The sequence below is a fragment of the Gymnodraco acuticeps genome, unplaced genomic scaffold (assembly GCF_902827175.1).
Source record: "Gymnodraco acuticeps unplaced genomic scaffold, fGymAcu1.1, whole genome shotgun sequence".
Lineage (NCBI taxonomy): Eukaryota > Metazoa > Chordata > Actinopteri > Perciformes > Bathydraconidae > Gymnodraco > Gymnodraco acuticeps.
The window spans coordinates 28630-48874 of record NW_022991264.1 but is presented as its reverse complement, the minus strand read 5'-3'; the positions used below and the strand labels follow the sequence as shown (position 1 = coordinate 48874).

At 42.0% G+C, this 20245-nt stretch overlaps 2 protein-coding genes across 2 annotated transcripts in view; both read left to right on the top strand.

The window, feature by feature from the left end:
- The window catches only part of efcc1 (EF-hand and coiled-coil domain containing 1), a 29145-nt gene extending 21750 nt beyond the window's left edge, over nucleotides 1-7395 (top strand). Inside the window, exons 6-8 of the mRNA XM_034239816.1 lie at nucleotides 1862-2020; nucleotides 5057-5126; nucleotides 5825-7395. Of these exons, the coding sequence (XP_034095707.1) occupies nucleotides 1862-2020; nucleotides 5057-5126; nucleotides 5825-5958 (363 nt within the window). The 3' untranslated portion in view covers nucleotides 5959-7395. The remainder of the gene's footprint in view (nucleotides 1-1861; nucleotides 2021-5056; nucleotides 5127-5824) is intronic.
- A 520-nt stretch (nucleotides 7396-7915) lies between these two features.
- cfap57 (cilia and flagella associated protein 57) overlaps nucleotides 7916-20245 on the top strand; it is a gene marked incomplete at its 3' end in the record, with an annotated part of 36455 nt that continues 24125 nt past the window's right edge. Inside the window, 6 exon segments of the mRNA XM_034239820.1 lie at nucleotides 7916-8241; nucleotides 12086-12399; nucleotides 13138-13385; nucleotides 16134-16308; nucleotides 16383-16529; nucleotides 19015-19151. Coding sequence (XP_034095711.1) covers nucleotides 8085-8241; nucleotides 12086-12399; nucleotides 13138-13385; nucleotides 16134-16308; nucleotides 16383-16529; nucleotides 19015-19151 — 1178 coding nt within the window.

Here is a 20245-nt window from a genome sequence, read left to right as displayed (position 1 = left end):
TACACACAGGCGTTGGAGCTGTTCTTCATGAAATCCCAGTAGGATGAAGTGCTCTGACAAACAGTGCCATCTTTGCGCAAAATGATTATACCGGAATGAAAAGTCAATAAATAATGTTGTTAAAACTTTTTTTTTTTTTCGCGCACCCCCCCCCCCTTGCCACCACCTGCCCAAGTATATTTCATATCTGTGGGAAACACTGACAGTTATTTACAGATTGATTACAGAAGTTGAATTGTCTAACTAAGGGACAGCAGCCAGTAATAATAATTATAAGTATAAAGCGGTATATATATATATATTTATTGCACATAAGTAGTATTGCAGTATTAAACTGGATTAGAGACGTCTGCTGAAGGTTGTTTTGAAAGTGGAGAGCTTCAAAGGCAAAAACCACAGCAAGCAGCCTCCCTGTGTGTGCGTGTGTGTGTGTGTGTGTGTGTGTGTGTGTGTGTGTGTGTGTGTGTGTGTGTGTGTGTGTGTGTGTGTGTGTGTGTGTGTGTGTGTGTGTGTGTGTGTGTGTGTGTGTGTGTGTGTGTGTGTGTGTGTGTGTGTGTGTGGTGTGTGTGTGTGTGTGTGTGTGTGTGTGTGTGTGTCTCACTGGAGTCGACCACAGAAACACTCCCTCTCCTTGTCCCACATGACACTTAGGAATATCATAAATGAAAGCTCTCTTGCTACAGCAGTATTTTCACAGCACAGGAAGACAGGCAGAAGGTGACGTAATGTGTTCCCAGTACGTCCCGCTCTCCGAGAGGAAAAGTTCAAACTAAACAAAGTCGTGACTGTGAGGCTTTGTTTATGTGCAGGAAGTGTGGGGTAAGACCTCTGTCCTTCAGTACGCCATGACGTAAAGGTGCACTGTGGGATTTCCACACAGACCTATCGTGCCTTCCGGAAACTCACTGTAACTCTAGAAATGGTTATTCATATTTGTTAGGTAAAGTAATGTTTCATTACGATGTTAACAGGGTTACTTTAAAAATGTAATCCTTTACAATTACTACTTACCTGTGAACAAATGTAATCTGTAACCTACTCTAAGTATCAAAATATTAAAGTAATGTAACCTGGTTAGTTTCCAATACCTTTCGATTATTAAAATAACAAGACGTTTTTAATAAGTGTAATCGACAACATAACAATGTGATGAAACCAAGATATTTATGATCAATAATGATTTGATTTACAGGAAAACCTACCTTTTTTCAGCACATACAAAAATATTCTGAGCTAAAAGAAATTTAGTAGGATTGTCCTCGTAGTAATCCCCAATGTTTGTAATGAAACAGTAATCTTACATCTTTTTCATATGTAACTGTACGGGAATACAGTAAAAAAAAAGTATCCCGATTATGTTATCCCGTTACAAGTAATCCATTACTCCCCAGCGTGGCAGGTACACTAAAGGACGTTTACCTCCAGGGTTAAGTTAATAATAATAATAATAATAGAATACATTTGTATAGCGCCTTTCAATGGACCCAAGGCCGCTTTACATGGTAAACAAACAAGAGGGGGCAAAATAATAAAGTAACAATTAAATAAATAGCAGTAGTCAAAGTCAACTTTATTGTCAATCTTTCCGTTTGTTTGGACAGAGTGATCGAAATACCGTTTCCCACAATCCCGAATACAAAAATACAAATATATATATAAAAATACAATCAACAGACACATTCATACATATGAACACATTAAGACATAAATAAAAGCACAACAATCAATATATACAAAATAACAGTCACTTCAATATTTTAGGAGTGGAAGCAGGGGGACTGTGATGGGTTAGGGGTCATTTACATTCCTAATACATGTTTAAAGTAACCCTCCTGACCCTTGTGTCTGCTGTGTCCTCCAGATGAAGGACTCTCTGGTGCAGGAGCTCCAGCAGAAGGCCGAGGAGACGGAGCTGCTCCAGGTGGAGCTTCAGATGCTGGAAACTGAGAGGGTTCGTCTGTCTCTGGTGGAGGAGAAGCTGGTCGACATCCTGCAGCTCCTCCAGCAGCTCAGAGACCTGGTGAGACACATGTGTAGAACGAGGAACTATAGCTATAACTCTGAAGAGGCTGATCACTATTCCAGTATTTTGGCGTCAAAGCTGCACGTGTTAAAGAAGACATATTCTGCTCACTTTCAGGTGTATATCAGTATGTAGTGTCTCTACTTTAAAGAGTCCTCTCCTGCTGATGTTCAGGTGTATATCAGTATGTAGTGTCTCTACTTTAAAGAGTCCTCTCCTGCTGATGTTCAGGTGTATATCAGTTCGTAGTGTCTCTGCTTTAAAGAGTCCTCTCCTGCTGATGTTCAGGTGTATATCAGTACGTAGTGTCTCTGCTTTAAAGAGTCCTCTCCTGCTGATGTTCAGGTGTATATCAGTATGTAGTGTCTCTACTTTAAAGAGTCCTCTCCTGCTGATGTTCAGGTGTATATCAGTATGTAGTGTCTCTACTTTAAAGAGTCCTCTCCTGCTGATATTCAGGTGTATATCAGTATGTAGTGTCTCTGCTTTAAAGAGTCCTCTCCTGCTGATGTTCAGGTGTGTATCAGTATGTAGTGTCTCTACTTTAAAGAGTCCTCTCCTGATGATGTTCAGGTGTATATCAGTATGTAGTGTCTCTACTTTAAAGAGTCCTCTCCTGATGATGTTCAGGTGTATATCAGTATGTAGTGTCTCTACTTTAAAGAGTCCTCTCCTGCTGATGTTCAGGTGTATATCAGTATGTAGTGTCTCTACTTTAAAGAGTCCTCTCCTGCTGATATTCAGGTGTATATCAGTACGTAGTGTCTCTGCTTTAAAGAGTCCTCTCCTGCTGATATTCAGGTGTATATCAGTACGTAGTGTCTCTGCTTTAAAGAGTCCTCTCCTGCTGATGTTCAGGTGTGTATCATTACATTACATTACATTTAGCTGACGCTTTTGTCCAAAGCGACTTACAATAAGTACATTCGACCAGGAAGACACAACCTTGAAGAAAACAGAATCATATAAGTACATCAGGTTTCATAGAGCCAAACATTTCAAGTGCTACTCAACTGGCTTTAGGTAATCCAGTCCTTTATTGGTATAAAAGTGCTTCGTTAATCGTTCTAACGCTCGAGGTGGAGTCGAAAGAGATGAGTTTTCAGTTTGCGCCGGAAGATGTGCAAGCTATCTGCCGTCCTGATGTCAATGGGGAGCTCATTCCACCATCTTGGAGCCAGGATAGCAAACCCACGTGTTTTCGCCGATGGGAACTTGGGTCCCCCTCGCAGCGAGGGCGCAACGAGTCGTTTGGCTGATGCAGAGCGTAGTGCACGTGCTGGGGTGTACGGTTTAACCATGTCCTGGATGTAGGAAGGGCCAGATCCATTCGCAGCACGGTAAGCAAGTACCAGTGTCTTGAAGTGGATTCTAGCAGTTACCGGAAGCCAGTGAAGGGAGCGGAGGAGCGGAGTGGTGTGGGAGAATTTAGGAAGGTTGAAGACCAGACGAGCCGCTGCATTCTGGGTGAGCTGCAGAGGTCGGATGGCACATGCAGGTAGACCAGCCAGGAGGGAGTTGCAGTAGTCTAGGCGTGAGATGACGAGAGCCTGGACCAGAACCTGAGTCGTATCAGTATGTAGTGTCTCTACTTTAAAGAGTCCTCTCCTGCTGATGTTCAGGTGTATATCAGTATGTAGTGTCTCTACTTTAAAGAGTCCTCTCCTGCTGATGTTCAGGTGTATATCAGTATGTAGTGTCTCTACTTTAAAGAGTCCTCTCCTGCTGATGTTCAGGTGTATATCAGTATGTAGTGTCTCTACTTTAAAGAGTCCTCTCCTGCTGATGTTCAGGTGTATATCAGTATGTAGTGTCTCTACTTTAAAGAGTCCTCTCCTGCTGATGTTCAGGTGTATATCAGTATGTAGTGTCTCTACTTTAAAGAGTCCTCTCCTGCTGGTGTTCAGGTGTGTATCAGTATGTAGTGTCTCTACTTTAAAGAGTCCTCTCCTGCTGATGTTCAGGTGTATATCAGTATGTAGTGTCTCTACTTTAAAGAGTCCTCTCCTGCTGATGTTCAGGTGTATATCAGTATGTAGTGTCTCTACTTTAAAGAGTCCTCTCCTGCTGATGTTCAGGTGTATATCAGTATGTAGTGTCTCTACTTTAAAGAGTCCTCTCCTGCTGATGTTCAGGTGTATATCAGTATGTAGTGTCTCTACTTTAAAGAGTCCTCTCCTGCTGATGTTCAGGTGTATATCAGTATTTAGTGTCTCTACTTTAAAGAGTCCTCTCCTGCTGATGTTCAGGTGTATATCAGTATGTAGTGTCTCTACTTTAAAGAGTCCTCTCCTGCTGATGTTCAGGTGTATATCAGTATTTAGTGTCTCTACTTTAAAGAGTCCTCTCCTGCTGATGTTCAGGTGTATATCAGTATGTAGTGTCTCTACTTTAAAGAGTCCTCTCCTGCTGATGTTCAGGTGTATATCAGTATGTAGTGTCTCTACTTTAAAGAGTCCTCTCCTGCTGATGTTCAGGTGTATATCAGTGTAGTGTCTCTACTGTGACATGTCTCCATGCTTTAATGTTCTGTTGTGATTGGTCAACTGCTTAGAGATGTCCCGCCCCTTAGCCTATCAAGTACAATGTGTTGGAGTGCTAGCCAATAGGAGCGTTAGTGTTACATAATGATGTCACTATGTTTCAGAAGTAAACAAATAAGTCAAATGAAGATGTTTCAGGCAGTTGGGATGGGGGGGGTCTTTGCAGACAATTGACATACACAGAAACCTATAGAACACACTACAGGAAAGGGAAACCCTCCAAAAAGCATAATAGGTCCTCTTTAACTAATTGATGATTTAATTTAAAAGTCCTCTTCGACCTGTTTTCTGTGATAGGAGTTATGCGAATTCTTGTCCATTCTTTTGTGATCCGCCCCTAACACTGGGATTGATTTGAGATCTGAGAGCAAATTAATTTCAGTTGTTGAACATGTGTGTGTGAGCCTCTGTGGTTACGAGTCTCAGATTGCCTGTTAAAGCGCCTGTTAATCACAGACAGTCATCTGAGAATGGTTCTCTCTTGTTTCAGAATGTCTCGCGGAGGTCTCTGGGGAAAATCCTGCTCAGCACGCTGGGCTGCTGCAGCGACCCTCAGCACGGTGAGGAGGGCACGCTCGGCCAATAAAATCAATACAAGTCCTGTGAAACGTGATCATGAGCGTTTACTGTTACTCAGGGCGGGGATTGAATGAAATGCTTGCCTGGTCTTCAGAATCGGAATTCCCTTATTAATCCCTCAAAGGGGAATTTACATTGCGACAGCAAAGAGGCAATAATGATAGATACAAATAAAAACACTATTTAGTAAAGTGTCATGCACAAATATTAATTACATGTATTATGTCAACAGATTTCCCATAACTTTATGAGGTATGTTGAAAGCAATAATATTAAGTCGAAACTAATTATTTAAACATGATATTATTGCTTTAAACTTACCTTATAAAGTTATGTGAAATCTGTGGACATATTACATTTAATTAAAGACAACTTTTCCGATTTTTCGGTGTACACTTTCCAAGTACAAAAAGGTAAGAAGCAGCATCATTAAAACAACAAGTGAGACAACTAGAATGTTATGAAGTAGCTGCCAGATGACGGTATATATTGCACAGTGTTGTATTACAGATGTTGGGTATGGTGCATACCCGTACAAATAACATAGAATAAAATATGTGCAGAATTGGTACGACAAGTGGAAGGCCGTGCAGATATAAGAGGTAGCTTTGTGTGCAATGTGCAAAATTCAGAGGGTTGAAAAATGACTCCCTCATTGGTCACTGTGTTGTGTGCACAGGTAAAGCCCACATCCTGGAGGTGCTGAACGCTCTCTACCATGAGCTGGCTGCCTGTGAGATCCTCTCTGCTGCTGGTCCTCTGGAGAGAACGCAGAGTCAGCAGTCTCTGAACGCCCTGGTCATCTCCTGCTGAACACCGCCTCCTGCTGGGCCAGTCAAGCTGTGTACAGTGTATTATATTGTAGCATTCATACTCCTCAGATCCTATTATCTATAAAGGGATTTTAGTCTAGATGCATTAACTAGTATAGCAAAGGGGCTTCATTACATATTAACATTCCAGTTGCCCTCGGGTCGAATCTGACCCGTTTCTAAATGGACTATTTTAGCTTATTGCCACAAAAACAACATGGAGGATTTCATACTACGTTCTTTGTAAGAAAAATGAATGGTCACTACTTTCATTGAATTCTGCGTGTTTTTGTATTTATAGTATCTGGTGTCATTACATGCTGCCATCAAATATTTGAAATGGTTTTAAAACAGTATCAAGACTAAATGTTGACATGTAATAGTTTATTCACCAAGATGGGTTCCACTGAACTAAAGTCAAAGTAATATTTGTTTTTGCCTTTTATCACCCAAAATAAGGTTTAGTTTTGTGTAAATGAGGTATATTGACCATAAATCCCATAAACAAGTAAAACTTGTGTTGTGAATTGGAACTAAGTTTAAAACGTGCACAGACATGGGGGATGATGTGCTTTATAGACCGTGAAACCAGGACAAAAGTTGCCAGTTGACGGGAAGACAACCCATAAATTAAGAAAAATTGATGCATATACTTGTTTATTTCATGATCTTCTAATTGTACATAACTCTTTCATGATCCAATATGGATTTTCTTTTTCCCACAACAAAGTGCTGAATGTGAACATGTTAAATAAGCTAAACTTTAAAAGGGCATAAAGGTAGTCTGTGAAATGGATCGACATTTAAGAAACCTTCCTCATTCATGTAAATGGTCAGAAGTAGCATGACAAGGTAGTGTTTTTACAAAGGCCTCTGCAGAGACACCAATACTTTGGAGTAAACACTATTTGTGTTTACTTTGCGACGCTAAGGCATGATGAAGTTCTACATAAATGTTATGGATACAGTATATTTGCCATTAACCTGCTAAGCTTTTTGATGTGTTAAGGTTGGATGTTAATGTTGATATCTTTAGACTTGGTCTATTATGGTGCTAAAATAGGACATGGTTAACATGGGAGGGGACAAGGGTGGCCAAAATGCATCATTCGTTCTGGGTTCTGAGCCTTAAGTACACAGGCTTATCATGTATTCAGAATATTGAATTGGGTTTCATTTAGTTGCCATACGTTGGTCAAACATATTTGAATTGAAGGGCCATTTTTTGCAGCCGCTGAATTGGGACACAGCTACTGCTTGTCGCTGATCACAGAACAATCTACAAGTCAGATAGATTCTTCGACATGTTGACAACCAACAAGAACGATTCAAACAAACAATTGTTCGACAATTCACTGTCATTGTTGTTTTCTAATGAGAGATGCAAAACCGCTCACTGGTGTTATTAAATCCTGCCATTAAAGCCTTTGACTACACAGCCTGGATTGTTGTGACTTTTCTTTGTTATTGTTTGTATTCATGTGAAAAGGAAATGTCTCCCATTGCTGCCAAATATGAACCTGATAACATTCAAAAAGTTCAATGAATCCCCCTTAGATATTGAACAAAGTAGCAGTAATCTTTATTATGATAATCCGACTGTAATTTAAAGCAAACATACCTCAATAATGTATTCATAATAATATAGTGCTTGAGTGGTTTGCATTTCAGCACAAAGCTAGTGAGTTGCGTTACTAGGCAACCCCCGAAATCCCGGAAGAAGACTCGTATCATTAACAAATAAACATAACACATTATAATATATATAATACAGTACAGGAAACACAAAAGCTGGGCATTTAGTTTATGGTACAATGTCCGGGAAAAGATAAAGAAACGATCATATAAAACCTGTTTTATTATGTATATATATGATTGATAGAGACGTTGGTGCGGCAGTGGAGAGGGAACTATAAACGAACTCTCGCGAGATTTCATTGGTTACCTAGCGACGGGACTCTAACCACACCAGCACATCCAACCTGTCCCTGTTTTGTTTTTATTCCGTTTTCTGTGCTTTTTTCTGGCTTCAAAACTAAGTTAATATGTGTTGATTAAGTTAGTCTGAATGTGTGGAGAGTTTTAGGTGAGTTTAGGCATTAAACACTGCTTTAAAGTCCAGTGAAGATGTCCTCAGTTGTGGCCCAGCCTTTGTTCAGCTTCGGGCTGCGGACAGGAGTGAGGAACAGCGTGAGTTTCTGTGATGAAAACACCGTGGTGTTCCCCTGCGGAAACACCTGTGTGTGCTACAACACCTCCAGGAGGTCTCAGAGGTTCATCCCAGGTAGGACAAAATATAGTTTACTTACTGTTACACATCTTGAACGGTCAGAGCCTGAGGTAAGTACAGTAAGTTCAATGAGATACCTGCGTATTTCCATTTGCTGCTACTGTGTACTTCTACTCCACTACAGTTCAGAGGTACATGGTGTACTTCTACTCCACTACATGTATTTAATACCTTTAGTTACTTCACAGATGTGGATGAATGATGTGAAATATAACCAAGTGTTGAATCAGACTTTAGTTCCACCTGGAGTAAATCCACCAGCTACCCTGCAGTATACAAAGTCATTCAAACTAGCTGCACCTTCACCAGCTTTGAGAACACTTTCATGATCAATCATTATAAAACATATCATATATATTATTCTGAAATGGACCAATCTGCACAACGACTACTTTTACTGTCGCTACTTTCACTATATTTTGATGAGAATACTTTTCTACTTTCACTTGAGGAACATTTTGAATGCAGGACTTTTACTGAAACAGAGTATTCCTACACTCTGGTACTTCTACTTTTACTCAAGTACAAGATCTGAGTACTTCTACTTTTACTCAAGCACAAGATCTGAGTACTTCTACTTTTACTCAAGTACAAGATCTGAGTACTTCTACTTTCACTCAAGTACAAGATCTGAGTGCTTCTACTTTAACTCAAGTACAAGATCTGAGTGCTTCTACTTTAACTCAAGTACAAGATCTGAGTACTTCTACTTTTACTCAAGTACAAGATCTGAGTACTTCTACATTTACTCAAGTACAAGATCTGAGTACTTTTACTCAAGTACAAGATATGAGTACTTCTACTTTTACTCAAGTACAAGATCTGAGTACTTCTACTTTTACTCAAGTAAAATATCTGAGTACTTCTACTTAAACTCAAGTACAATATCTGAGTACTTCTACTTTTACTCAAGTACAAGATCTGAGTACTTCTACTTTTACTCAAGTAAAATATCTGAGTACTTCTACTTTTACTCAAGTACAAGATCTGAGTACTTCTACTTTTACTAAGTACAAGATCTGAGTACTTCTACTTTTACTCAAGTAAAATATCTGAGTACTTCTACTTTTACTCAAGTACAAGATCTGAGTACTTCTACTTTTTCTAAGTACAAGATCTGAGTACTTCTACTTTTACTCAAGTAAAATATCTGAGTACTTCTACTTTTACTCAAGTACAAGATCTGAGTACTTCTACTTTTACTCAAGTAAAATATCTGAGTACTTCTACAGTACCACCTCTGTTAAACACAGATACATTTCTTTAGTGGATTTAAAGTAGGCTTCAGTGCTGTATGAGATGCTAAGCTAAGTTAGGATAAGATGTACTTTATTGATCACAATTGGGGACATTTTAGCTGACTCACTTTCAAAGACTGGGACATGAATGCTTTTTGATGCTTTAAACCAGGGGTCCCCAAACTTTTTCCTGTGAGGGCCACATAACTTGTCCCTTCTCTGATGGGGGCCGGGTCAGTTTGTAACAGAAAAAGTGTGACGATCGCATGGGTGTCTAAACGTAAACATTTATTGTTTTCTAGAAAGCCACACATAACCAAATATTAATAACCCTTTCCGGGATCTTCACAGACAAAAAGTCAGGAAATAAATAATAAGGCAAGGCAAGGCAAGGCAAGGCAAGTTGATTTATATAGCACTTTTCAACATAACACTATTAATAACACTATTAATGAAATAAATAACACTATTTATGAAATAAATAATAACCAAATAACCCTCTCTGGGTCAGTGGCGTTTTCTCCCGGAGGCCAAGGGAAGCCAGGCTTCCCCTGTTTTTTCGGATTGTAGTTCTAATTTAAATAAATAAATAAAAACACTTTGTTTTGTTTCGATAATTCTCCTTTGCTGTGTGTTGCTGCCGGCCGTCTCTCCCCCATTCTCATTGAGTATTTTACAAAGAGTGAAACAGAGCCCCTCTAGATGTTATGGTGGAACAGTAGATTGCACTCTCTGCTGCGAAAGGAGGCCAGCCGAATCTAGCTTCCTTTGGTGAAAAAAAATGGAGGGATTGACCAATCAGATGAGGCCCACGTGATGCCCCTGCCAACCTGTGATTGGTCAGGGCCATGCCAAGGGAAGCCAGCCGCCTCTTGCTTCCCTTCAGAGGCGGCTGGCGAATTGATTGGACACTGCCATCCAATCAAATCACATCAACATCAGTTTTAATACTGTAACTGTCATCACCGCCGTTAGAAATTATCAAGCAAATGAAGCATTATGGAGGGAGGAGATTTGGCGTACTTAATCAAACATAACTTTACTAAACTTCCGCTACAGCAGCAACTAACAATTAAATCAGATGACAGGCCAATGCCCGCACTCGAGCTGTGTGTACGCAGAGGAAAAAGGGAGAGAATCGGACGTTCAATGAGGACATTTATGTCCGCACGGAGTGGCTAACTGGAAGCGCTAAACTTCAGCGTCTAATTTGCTGGCCATGTCTTGTTTTTGACAAGGATTCGTGCTCCCTGAACAATCCTTGGGCAACTTCAGGATTCATCGACCTTGCCAACCTGTCACGGGCAATTGAGAGGCACGGTAAATCCAAAAATCACATAGATTGTGTGATTGTCTGCATACATTAATAAGTACAATGCTTAAATTAATAAGGAGAGAGTTTCAGCTGGAGAGTGAGTGCGGACCTGTCGGTTAGATAACAGCCGTGCACAATCTTAACAGGTAAAAGTTGAGCTTAGTTGTCAGAGCAGAATCTCTCAAAATAAACGTGGATTTACGTAAAAAAAACTATTTTTTTCGGGGTTCGGGTGTTTTGTTTGATTTTAAACAAACAAAGTCTTGGCTTTCAGAATATGAAACTTTTATTTCCAATTTATTTATTTCTCACTCGCAATCTGCTGTTCCGCAGCGCCGCCCCCCCCCCTCACTCCGCTGAAATTATGAATGTAAGAGTATAGTAATCATAGATAACACGGCAGGGTCCATTACAGTTTGTTTTCATCTGATTTCAATTAAACAAAGTCTTGGCTTTCAGAATATTAAACTTGTTTCGGCAAATTCAGATGATAAATACAACTTTGAAGCTTCGGCATAATTACAAGCGGAGAATGGCAGGCATAACAACAGCCAGTGTTTCTCGTGAGTGTTTTCCCCGGGAAACAAACACAATACACACAAACGCAAAATTACACAAGCACACACACTGACACACACTCGCGAGCTTCCCCTCCAAACGAAAATATCTTCCCTCGGTAGTATTTTGATCATTTGCTCCGCTAATAATCAATCAGATCGATGGATTCCAGAGAAGAGACAACTTTGAAGGCCTTTTTCTCAAAATGATGACTCTGTGACAGTCATTATATAATGTGACATATTTCGCTTAATATTTGAAGTACAAAAACAATCCTGATATCATGAGAAAGCTATGAATATCCTCTTTCCAACAGTGTATACAACTCAAAAGGTGTCTTCGGGTCAATGCGACTGATTTCGATAGAGCAGGTCACAACATTTTGACAGGGGCTAGTCTAGGATTCGCGTGGCCAGACTGAAAAAAAAATGTAATAAAAAATAAATAAATCATAATGCGTCTGGTATTGTTCAGGGGGCCGGGCCAAATGTGGAGGCGGGCCGTACCCGGCCCGCGGGCCTTAGTTTGGGGACCACTGCTTTAAACGGTTTCCAGAGAGCCTCGTCATTTAGAAGATCCATTCATATAAACAACACCACCATAGTCTAACACAGACATTAACATTGCACCGTCTCTTATTGGCCTCAAAAACAATAACTTTTCTAAACCTTATCATATCCCTAAATCATTGTTCCCATGTTTTCCCTCTCATTTCCTCCCCCTTCAGGCTCAGAGAAGAGTCAGGGTATGCACGCTCTGGCCCTCAGTCCTAACAGGCGGTACCTGGCGGTGTCAGAGTGCGGAGAGAGAGCCTCCATCACCGTGTTCGACCTGCAGCACGAGCAGGGCCGGAAGAGGAAGGTCCTGACGGCAGGAGAGTCGACCGCTGAAGAGTTCGTCTGCATGGCTTTCTCTCACGATTCAAAGTATCTGATCGGACAGACGGGAGGCCCTGATTGGATGCTGATCTTCTGGCTTTGGGAAAAACAGAAGGTCCTGGCAACAGTGAAGACCAGTACGTCCCATAATCCTGTTTCCCAGGTGAGTCCTCTGTCCTGTAACGATACAGCCATGAGCTGAGCACGGCTACTTCCTGAATACATCAATGATTGGATAAAACATATTTATTAAAACTTATTTTTTTAAGTTTAAAAATCATTCTATTGCTTTTGCTAAGAAATATAGTCTTCTTTACTGGCGGCATGAAACGTTGTTTGTGTTTAAAAAAAAGTAAGATTCAACAGTGTATAAATACTCTGTGACAAGTAAAAGTACTACATACAAAACGTTTTATCATACATAGAGTACCAAATGAAGAGTACTCATTTAGCGAATTGGCCATTTTCAGAGTAATATATATTATCTCTGGATTATAATGAATGATCCATTAATTATCGTTATCACTTTGCTGCTGGTGAAGCTGGGGCTAACTTTAATATATTTGTATACTGCTTAATGCTTTCTTAATACATCATAATTCATTAGTTGATTTATATTTTGTATTCACGATATGAACCTGCAAAGTAACTAATTTGTTCAAATAAATATAGTGAGTAAAAAAGTGCAATACTTTCTTCCAAATTGTAGTGAAGTAAAAGTAGCATGAAATGGAAATAAGTAAAATACAGTTTTTTTGTACTTTCCACCTATGATCAGATTGTCCTTAGCAACGGTCTGTAGAGAGAGTAATATCAAACCTTGAAATGGTTCAAATGTACCAATCAGAATCGAGTATTCAACCTTGCCGTGTAATAAAGTAGTTCCTTGATGTCCCTTCAGGTCAGCTTCAACCCTCACAACAACACGCAGCTGTGTGTGAGTGGAGGCGGTGTGTTGAAGCTGTTTCGTTACTCAGAAGGAGCCCTGAAGCAGAGCAGCTCCCCCAAAGTGGAGTCCATCTTCTTCCTGTGTCACAGCTGGGTGACGGAGGAGAGAGTGATCGCTGGGACAGACTCAGGACGCCTGCTGGTGTTCGAGTCTGGAGATCTGAGGAGAGAGATCAATACATCGGCGCAGGAAACAGACAGGTGAGCTGGTGGAGTGTTTACTGTGATAACACTGGTTATTCACTCATTGGTTAGTTTCGCTTCTGACTGTTGCTCCATTTTACAATGAAATACAAATGAAAACGGGTTAATGGAAGAAAAACAGGACACAAATATTACAAGTTGAAGTCCAATAATAGATCAAACTAAAAATATAAATCTCACCCCCCAACCAACACCCCTTTAAAATAAAAGCCCAATAAAATCACTGCATCGAAAAAGGAAGCTCTAGTTAAGATTGCCTTTTCAAAATAAAAGCCTAATAAAATCACTGCATCGAAAAAGGAAGCTCTAGTTAAGGTTGCTTTTTCAAAATAAAAGCCCAATAAAATCACTGCATCGAAAAAGGAAGCTCTAGTTAAGGTTTCTTTTTCAAAATAAAAGCCCAATAAAATCACTGCATCGAAAAAGGAAGCTCTAGTTAAGGTTGCTTTTTCAAAATAAAAGCCCAATAAAATCACTGCATCGAAAAAGGAAGCTCTAGTTAAGGTTGTTTTTTCAAAATAAAAGCCTAATAAAATCACTGCATCGAAAAAGGAAGCTCTAGTTAAGGTTGCTTTTTCAAAATAAAAGCCCAATAAAATCACTGCATCGAAAAAGGAAGCTCTAGTTAAGGTTGTTTTTTCAAAATAAAAGCCCAATAAAATCACTGCATCGAAAAAGGAAGCTCTAGTTAAGGTTATTTTTTCAAAATAAAAGCCCAATAAAATAACGGCATCAACAAAGGAAGCTCTAGTTAAGGTTGTTTTTTCTAAATAAAAGCCCAATAAAATCACTGCATCAAAAAAGGAAGCTCTAGTTAAGGTTGTTTTTTAAAAATAAAAGCACAAGAAAGCAAAAATACAGCTACTTCTATTATTACCTACTTAGCACTGGTAATGGTAGTATCGGGACAAGTGCAAGTCACATAGGCCGTTTCTCAATGTCGAGTAAACCTGCTGCAGAGCAACTATTTCAAGTATACTACGTAGGGGTGTAACGGTTCACAAATATTTCGGTTCGGTACGTACCTCGGTTTTTTGGTCACGGTTCGGTTCGGTACGTTTTCGGTACAGCAGAATTTTTTTTCACAAAACAAAACATATATATATATATATTTTTTATTATTATTAAACTGTGAATAATGTATTCACTCAAATAAATACAAAATATAATAAAATAAACATTAAGGTGCAGCATTTCGATGAACTGAAATAATCTGTATTTGAACTTTACTGTAGGCTATTAGTACTCACAAAACATAAACTATTAGTTTTGGGTTTTTAATTATTATTAAACTGTGAATATTCACTCAAATACAAAATATAATAAAATAAACATTAAGGTGCAGCTTTTCGATGAACTGAAATAATCTGTATTTGAACTGTACTGTACTAGCACCTAAGCAGCCAGCTTGACATTGTGACTTGCTTGTCATTGTATTTTCATGTTGTTTAAAGAAAGATGAACTTGTCCACATTGCTTGCCGAAAGGGCAGATCTGCTGGCACTAACAATGTCTCCTGCTGTGGAGAACACCCTCTCGCTAGGGACAGAGGTAGCAGATACAGCCAGGTAGCGCTTTGCTAACATGGCAACATAAGGATACTTGGCGTTTGTAATAGCTTTGGCTCGGTCTGAACTCTCTGCGAGTGGTGGAGGCTTACATGCTAGCGGGAGTTGGGTTTGCACTTCAGTCTTTTTTCTTTTGGTACCGGTGATATTCACGTTCGGGTGATGCCTTTTCAAGAGTGTGCAAGTTTGATGTATTGCCAGCCGCGTAACCAATGTTAGTTGAACAATGCCGACAAACAGCTTTGGTTCGGTCCACCTGTCTTTGTCCGTCATCCTTGTTCGTAACTGCGAAACCAAAATGTTCCCAAACCGGAGACTTCAATGATGCTGGAGGATTTTCAGCTCAACTTTATCTGCGTTCGCCATTTTGACAGTTCCTCAAATTACTGACTACATTTGAACGCATCCCTGTGACCAGCTCTCATAGTATGCCTCTCATCCAATGAAATGACTTGCTCGCTCTGTGACGCGTTGAACCCAATGTGAGCAAATTACTCTGAATGCTGCGACGCAGCACCTGAGATTACTTCCAACAAGTTGTTCACGTTCTCAATTTTTTACGTTTAACGTTATATTCGTTCGGTACACTTCGGTACACACCTGTACCGAACCGAAGGGCCCGTACCGAATAATTTCGGTATGGGTACGTGTACCGTTACACCCCTAATACTACTTCATCGAGTGGCGCCGAAGGACTGTTTACAGTAAATGCATGTTAAATGCCCAGCATTCTGCGCCACTCTATGACATAGTATACTTGAAATAGTTGCTCTGCAGCAGGTATACTCGCGATTGAGAAACGGCCACAATCCACACTTTTCAGAGGGTCATTTTCTAGTTTATAGGTTACTCTGTTCAATCCTACCGATACACCAACACTGACATTATCCAACTACCAAGCAAATGAGGTGACTTATTCATTAATGTGATTACTTTAGACTTCACTTGACACAGTAAGACCTGCCACTCAGCGTTGATCTATTGTTTACTGTAAAAACAAATAGTTTGAAAGAAGGAACATCTAGTGAAGAAGTAGCTGCAATCTCTGAAAGAAAGCCCATCATGTCAAGCTGGAAAATGGTAGTCCTTAGGTCAGTGTTCTTATATTCAAGCCACTCCACTATGGTTTTGGTTTCCTTGACTTTGTTTTTCTCCCTTTCAATAATTCCCTGCTCAGACAAGTGGCCATGAAGACGATGAAAGACTCTGATGTGGATGAAGGTGTCTCTGTTCCTCGCATCACAGCCATTCTGTGTTTCTCTAAAGGCTTCATATGCTCTTATGGTGCCGGCACTGTTTGTCTCTTTGAAAAGACAAAGGAGGACGGTTATAGAAGGACAAGAGACATACGGGTACGTGTCAAAGCAGGTTAACAGTGTTACTGTGTGTGTTTCCAAGTGATCATATGTGTGTTGTTGTCCTTCAGATCCCAGCAGACAGCAGTGATCTGACCCCGGCTGACAGTCAGCTGATTGACACGATGTGTTTGAGTCCATCAGAGGAGACTCTGGTCCTCAGCACCGAAAGAGGACAGCTGTACAGCTTCAGCCTGTCCTCTCTGGACTTCAACAAGGTGACGTTGTTTGTGAGAAAAAAAACTTCCTTATTGATTAGATCTAAAACACTTCAATGTTTTCTACCCGTGTCAAACATTTGTTGTCGTTTTATTAATGAAGGGCTATTTTACTACTAGGATCATTTTGCTATGATGTCCTCCTCCAAAACCTCCACTATATGAAATTAGATTACTCAGGGTGACCCCGGGGTCTTCAAAAGTGTTAAAAGTTGATAAATCAATTTAGTGAAAATGAAGGCTATTAAAAAGTATTAAAAGGTATTTTCCAAGGTATTACATGTTGTAGCTTGTTTTCAGTAAGTATATGAATGGTCCAAAGAGGTTGTATTCTACAGTCTGCCTGAATGTAATCATTGTAGGTGTGTAGTGTGATTCTGTGTAGTTTATTGATGGCATCCCGTTGGATTTGACGTCATCTGAACAGGACATCGCGCGCTCACTGCTTGATAGCGCGCGAAGGTCCGTTTACGCCGGTTGCTAAGCAACATCGTTATGGGGAAATGCAAGTCTGCGTCCAAATGGTTGGAAGATAAGGAGGAAGGACAATCAATACTGTATATAGTCAATGTGAGGTAAAGTGTGTCGCCAAGGTAACCGGTTAGAACTCCAAGTGGCGATGAGGTCTAAAAATGTATGGAAAGGGTCTTAAAAAAGGTTTTAAAGGGAATTACATTTGACTTCAGGATTCCTGCTTATACCCTGTTACTACTTGCTTGTTTATTTCTAGTAGTTGAATTTTTATTGTACAATGCCATGTATTTTTATGGAAGCTGGGTGGAGCTGAGGTGGAAGCTGGGGTGGTGATGGGGTGGAAGCTGGGGTGGAAGCTGGGGTGGAAGCTGGGGTGGTGATGGGGTGGAAGCTGGGGTGGTGGTGGGGTGGAAGCTGAGGTGGAAGCTGGGGTGGTGGTGGGGTGGAAGCTGGGGTGGAAGCTGGGGTGGAGGCTGGGTGGAAGCTGGGGTGGAAGCTGGGGTGGAGGCTGGGTGGAAGCTGGGGTGGTGGTGGGGTGGAAGCTGGGGTGGTGATGGGGTGGAAGCTGGGGTGGTGATGGGGTGGAAGCTGGGGTGGAGGCTGGGTGGAAGCTGGGGTGGTGATGGGGTGGAAGCTGGGGTGGTGATGGGGTGGAAGCTGGGTGGAAGCTGGGGTGGTGGTGGGGTGGAAGCTGGGGTGGTGATGGGGTGGAAGCTGGGTGGAAGCTGGGGTGGAGCTTGGGTGGAAGCTTGGGTGGAAGCTGGGGTGGTGGTGGGATGGAAGCTGGGGTGGAAGCTGGGGTGGAGGCTGGGTGGAAGCTGGGGTGGTGATGGGGTGGAAGCTGAGGTGGAAGCTGGGGTGGAAGCTGGGGTGGAAGCTGGGGTGGAGCTGAGGTGGAAGCTGGGGTGGTGGTGGGGTGGAAGCTGGGGTGGTGATGGGGTGGAAGCTTGGGTGGAAGCTGGGGTGGTGATGGGGTGGAAGCTTGGGTGGTGGTGAGGTGGAAGCTGGGGTGGTGGTGGGGTGGAAGCTGAGGTGGAAGCTGGGGTGGAAGCTGGGTGGAAGCTGGGTGGAAGCTGGGGTGGTGGTGGGGTGGAAGCTGAGGTGGAAGCTGGGGTGGAAGCTGGGTGGAAGCTGGGGTGGAAGCTGAGGTGGAAGCTGGGGTGGTGGTGAGGTGGAAGCTGGGTGGAAGCTGGGGTGGAAGCTGGGGTGGAAGCTGGGGTGGTGGTGAGGTGGAAGCTGGGGTGGTGGTGAGGTGGAAGCTGGGTGGAAGCTGGGTGGAAGCTGAGGTGGTGGTGGGGTGGAAGCTGGGTGAAAGCTGGGGTGGTGGTGAGGTGGAAGCTGGGGTGGAAGCTGGGGTGGTGGTGGGGTGGAAGCTGGGGTGGTGGTGGGGTGGAAGCTGGGGTGGAAGCTGAGGTGGTGGTGGGGTGGAAGCTGGGTGAAAGCTGGGGTGGTGGTGGGGTGGAAGCTGGGTGGAAGCTGGGGTGGTGGTGGGGCAGCAAGCAGCAGCGACTTGGAAGTCGCTGCAGCAATAGCAGCAGCACGCAAAGCATAGAGAGATATCAGGTTCAATAGAGCGGCATATTAAGGAGACTCTGTTTGGTTGGTTGTAGAGTGGCAAAGGGCGTTATGTATGAATGCAGCATAAGTGCTCGAGTTGACTGCCTGAACTAGCTCGCAGGCTACGCCCCATATATGCACATTACAGAACTAGAAATAAATATGTGTTCTATAAAAACGGTATGAGGTAGAATATTAGGTGCAGTTGGATGTAAACTTGTCACCAATGAACTATTTTAATTAAATTGCCATATGTAATTTGACTCTTTCTGCATGTTTTCTTTTGACCTAACACCTAGCGATTTTAGCATGTAAGAGATTTAAAGTCTTTCTTACATCCCATCCATTGCCTCCTTGCCACATTCAGTCATCTACTGTCCTTCTTCCCATCATGTTTTCCTCATAAAAAACACTTCCCCTTGACTTGAAATCATGTTATAACCCTATCCATCAGGAGGAACCTCATTTTGAGTTCCTGTCGCAGTCCTTCCACTCCAAGTCCATCACAGGTTTATCCGTCTGCATCAGAAAGCCTCTGGCCGCCACGAGCTCTCTGGACCACTCCGTGCGCATCTGGAACTACGAAACAAAGTAAGAGACCCTCACGTGCTTTTCAGCCTTCAAATGAAAGGTTACCTATTATGCACAATCCTCTTCTTCATGTCTCTTCTACATCAACATGTGTCCCCTCTTCTTCATGTCTCTTCTACATCAACATGTGTCCCCTCTTCTTCATGTCTCTTCTACATCAACATGTGTCCCCTCTTCTTCATGTCTCTTCTACATCAACATGTGTCCCCTCTTCTTCATGTCTCTTCTTCTTCATGTCTCTTCTACATCAACATGTGTCCCCTCTTCTTCATGTCTCTTCTACATCAACAGGTGTCCCCTCTTCTTCATGTCTCTTCTACATCAACATGTGTCCCCTCTTCTCCATGTCTCTTCTACATCAACATGTTTCCCCTCTTCTTCATGTCTCTTCTACATCAACATGTGTCCCCTCTTCTTCATGTCTCTTCTACATCAACATGTGTCCCCTCTTCTTCATGTCTCTTCTTCATCAACATGTATCCCCTCTTCTTCATGTCTCTTCTACATCAACATGTGTCCCCTCTTCTTCATGTCTCTTCTACATCAACATGTGTCCCCTCTTCTTCATGTCTATTCTACATCAACATGTGTCCCCTCTTCTTCATGTCTCTTCTTCATCAACATGTGTCCCCTCTTCTTCATGTCTCTTCTACATCAACATGTGTCCCCTCTTCTTCATGTATCTTCTACATCAGGGGTGGCCAACCCGCGGCTCTCGAGCCCCATGCGGCTCTTTGCCTAGTTTCATGCGGCTCTTCAGTTCATATCGAATTGTATATGTGTGAGTTTGGGGGAGAGACACTGACTCCTGACTAGTGTTGCACGGTGTACCGATACTTGAAAGGTACCGCGATACCCTGCCGTTAAAAACGTTCCTCCGTTTCATTAGTATCGGTACTTTAAGAATGACGGGGAAAAGTACTCGTTTAATAAGAGCCGTGTGTGTTCAGCGCTCTGCTTCCACTCCCTGCACTGCAGCCGTGCCTGCAGTCCCGCCCCTCTCAAGCACGCTCAAGTGCCTCCCCTCTCTCGTGCACGCGCTAGCTGCCAGAGCACGTGAGAAAACGAGAAGCATGGCTGCAAGTGGGAGTGCA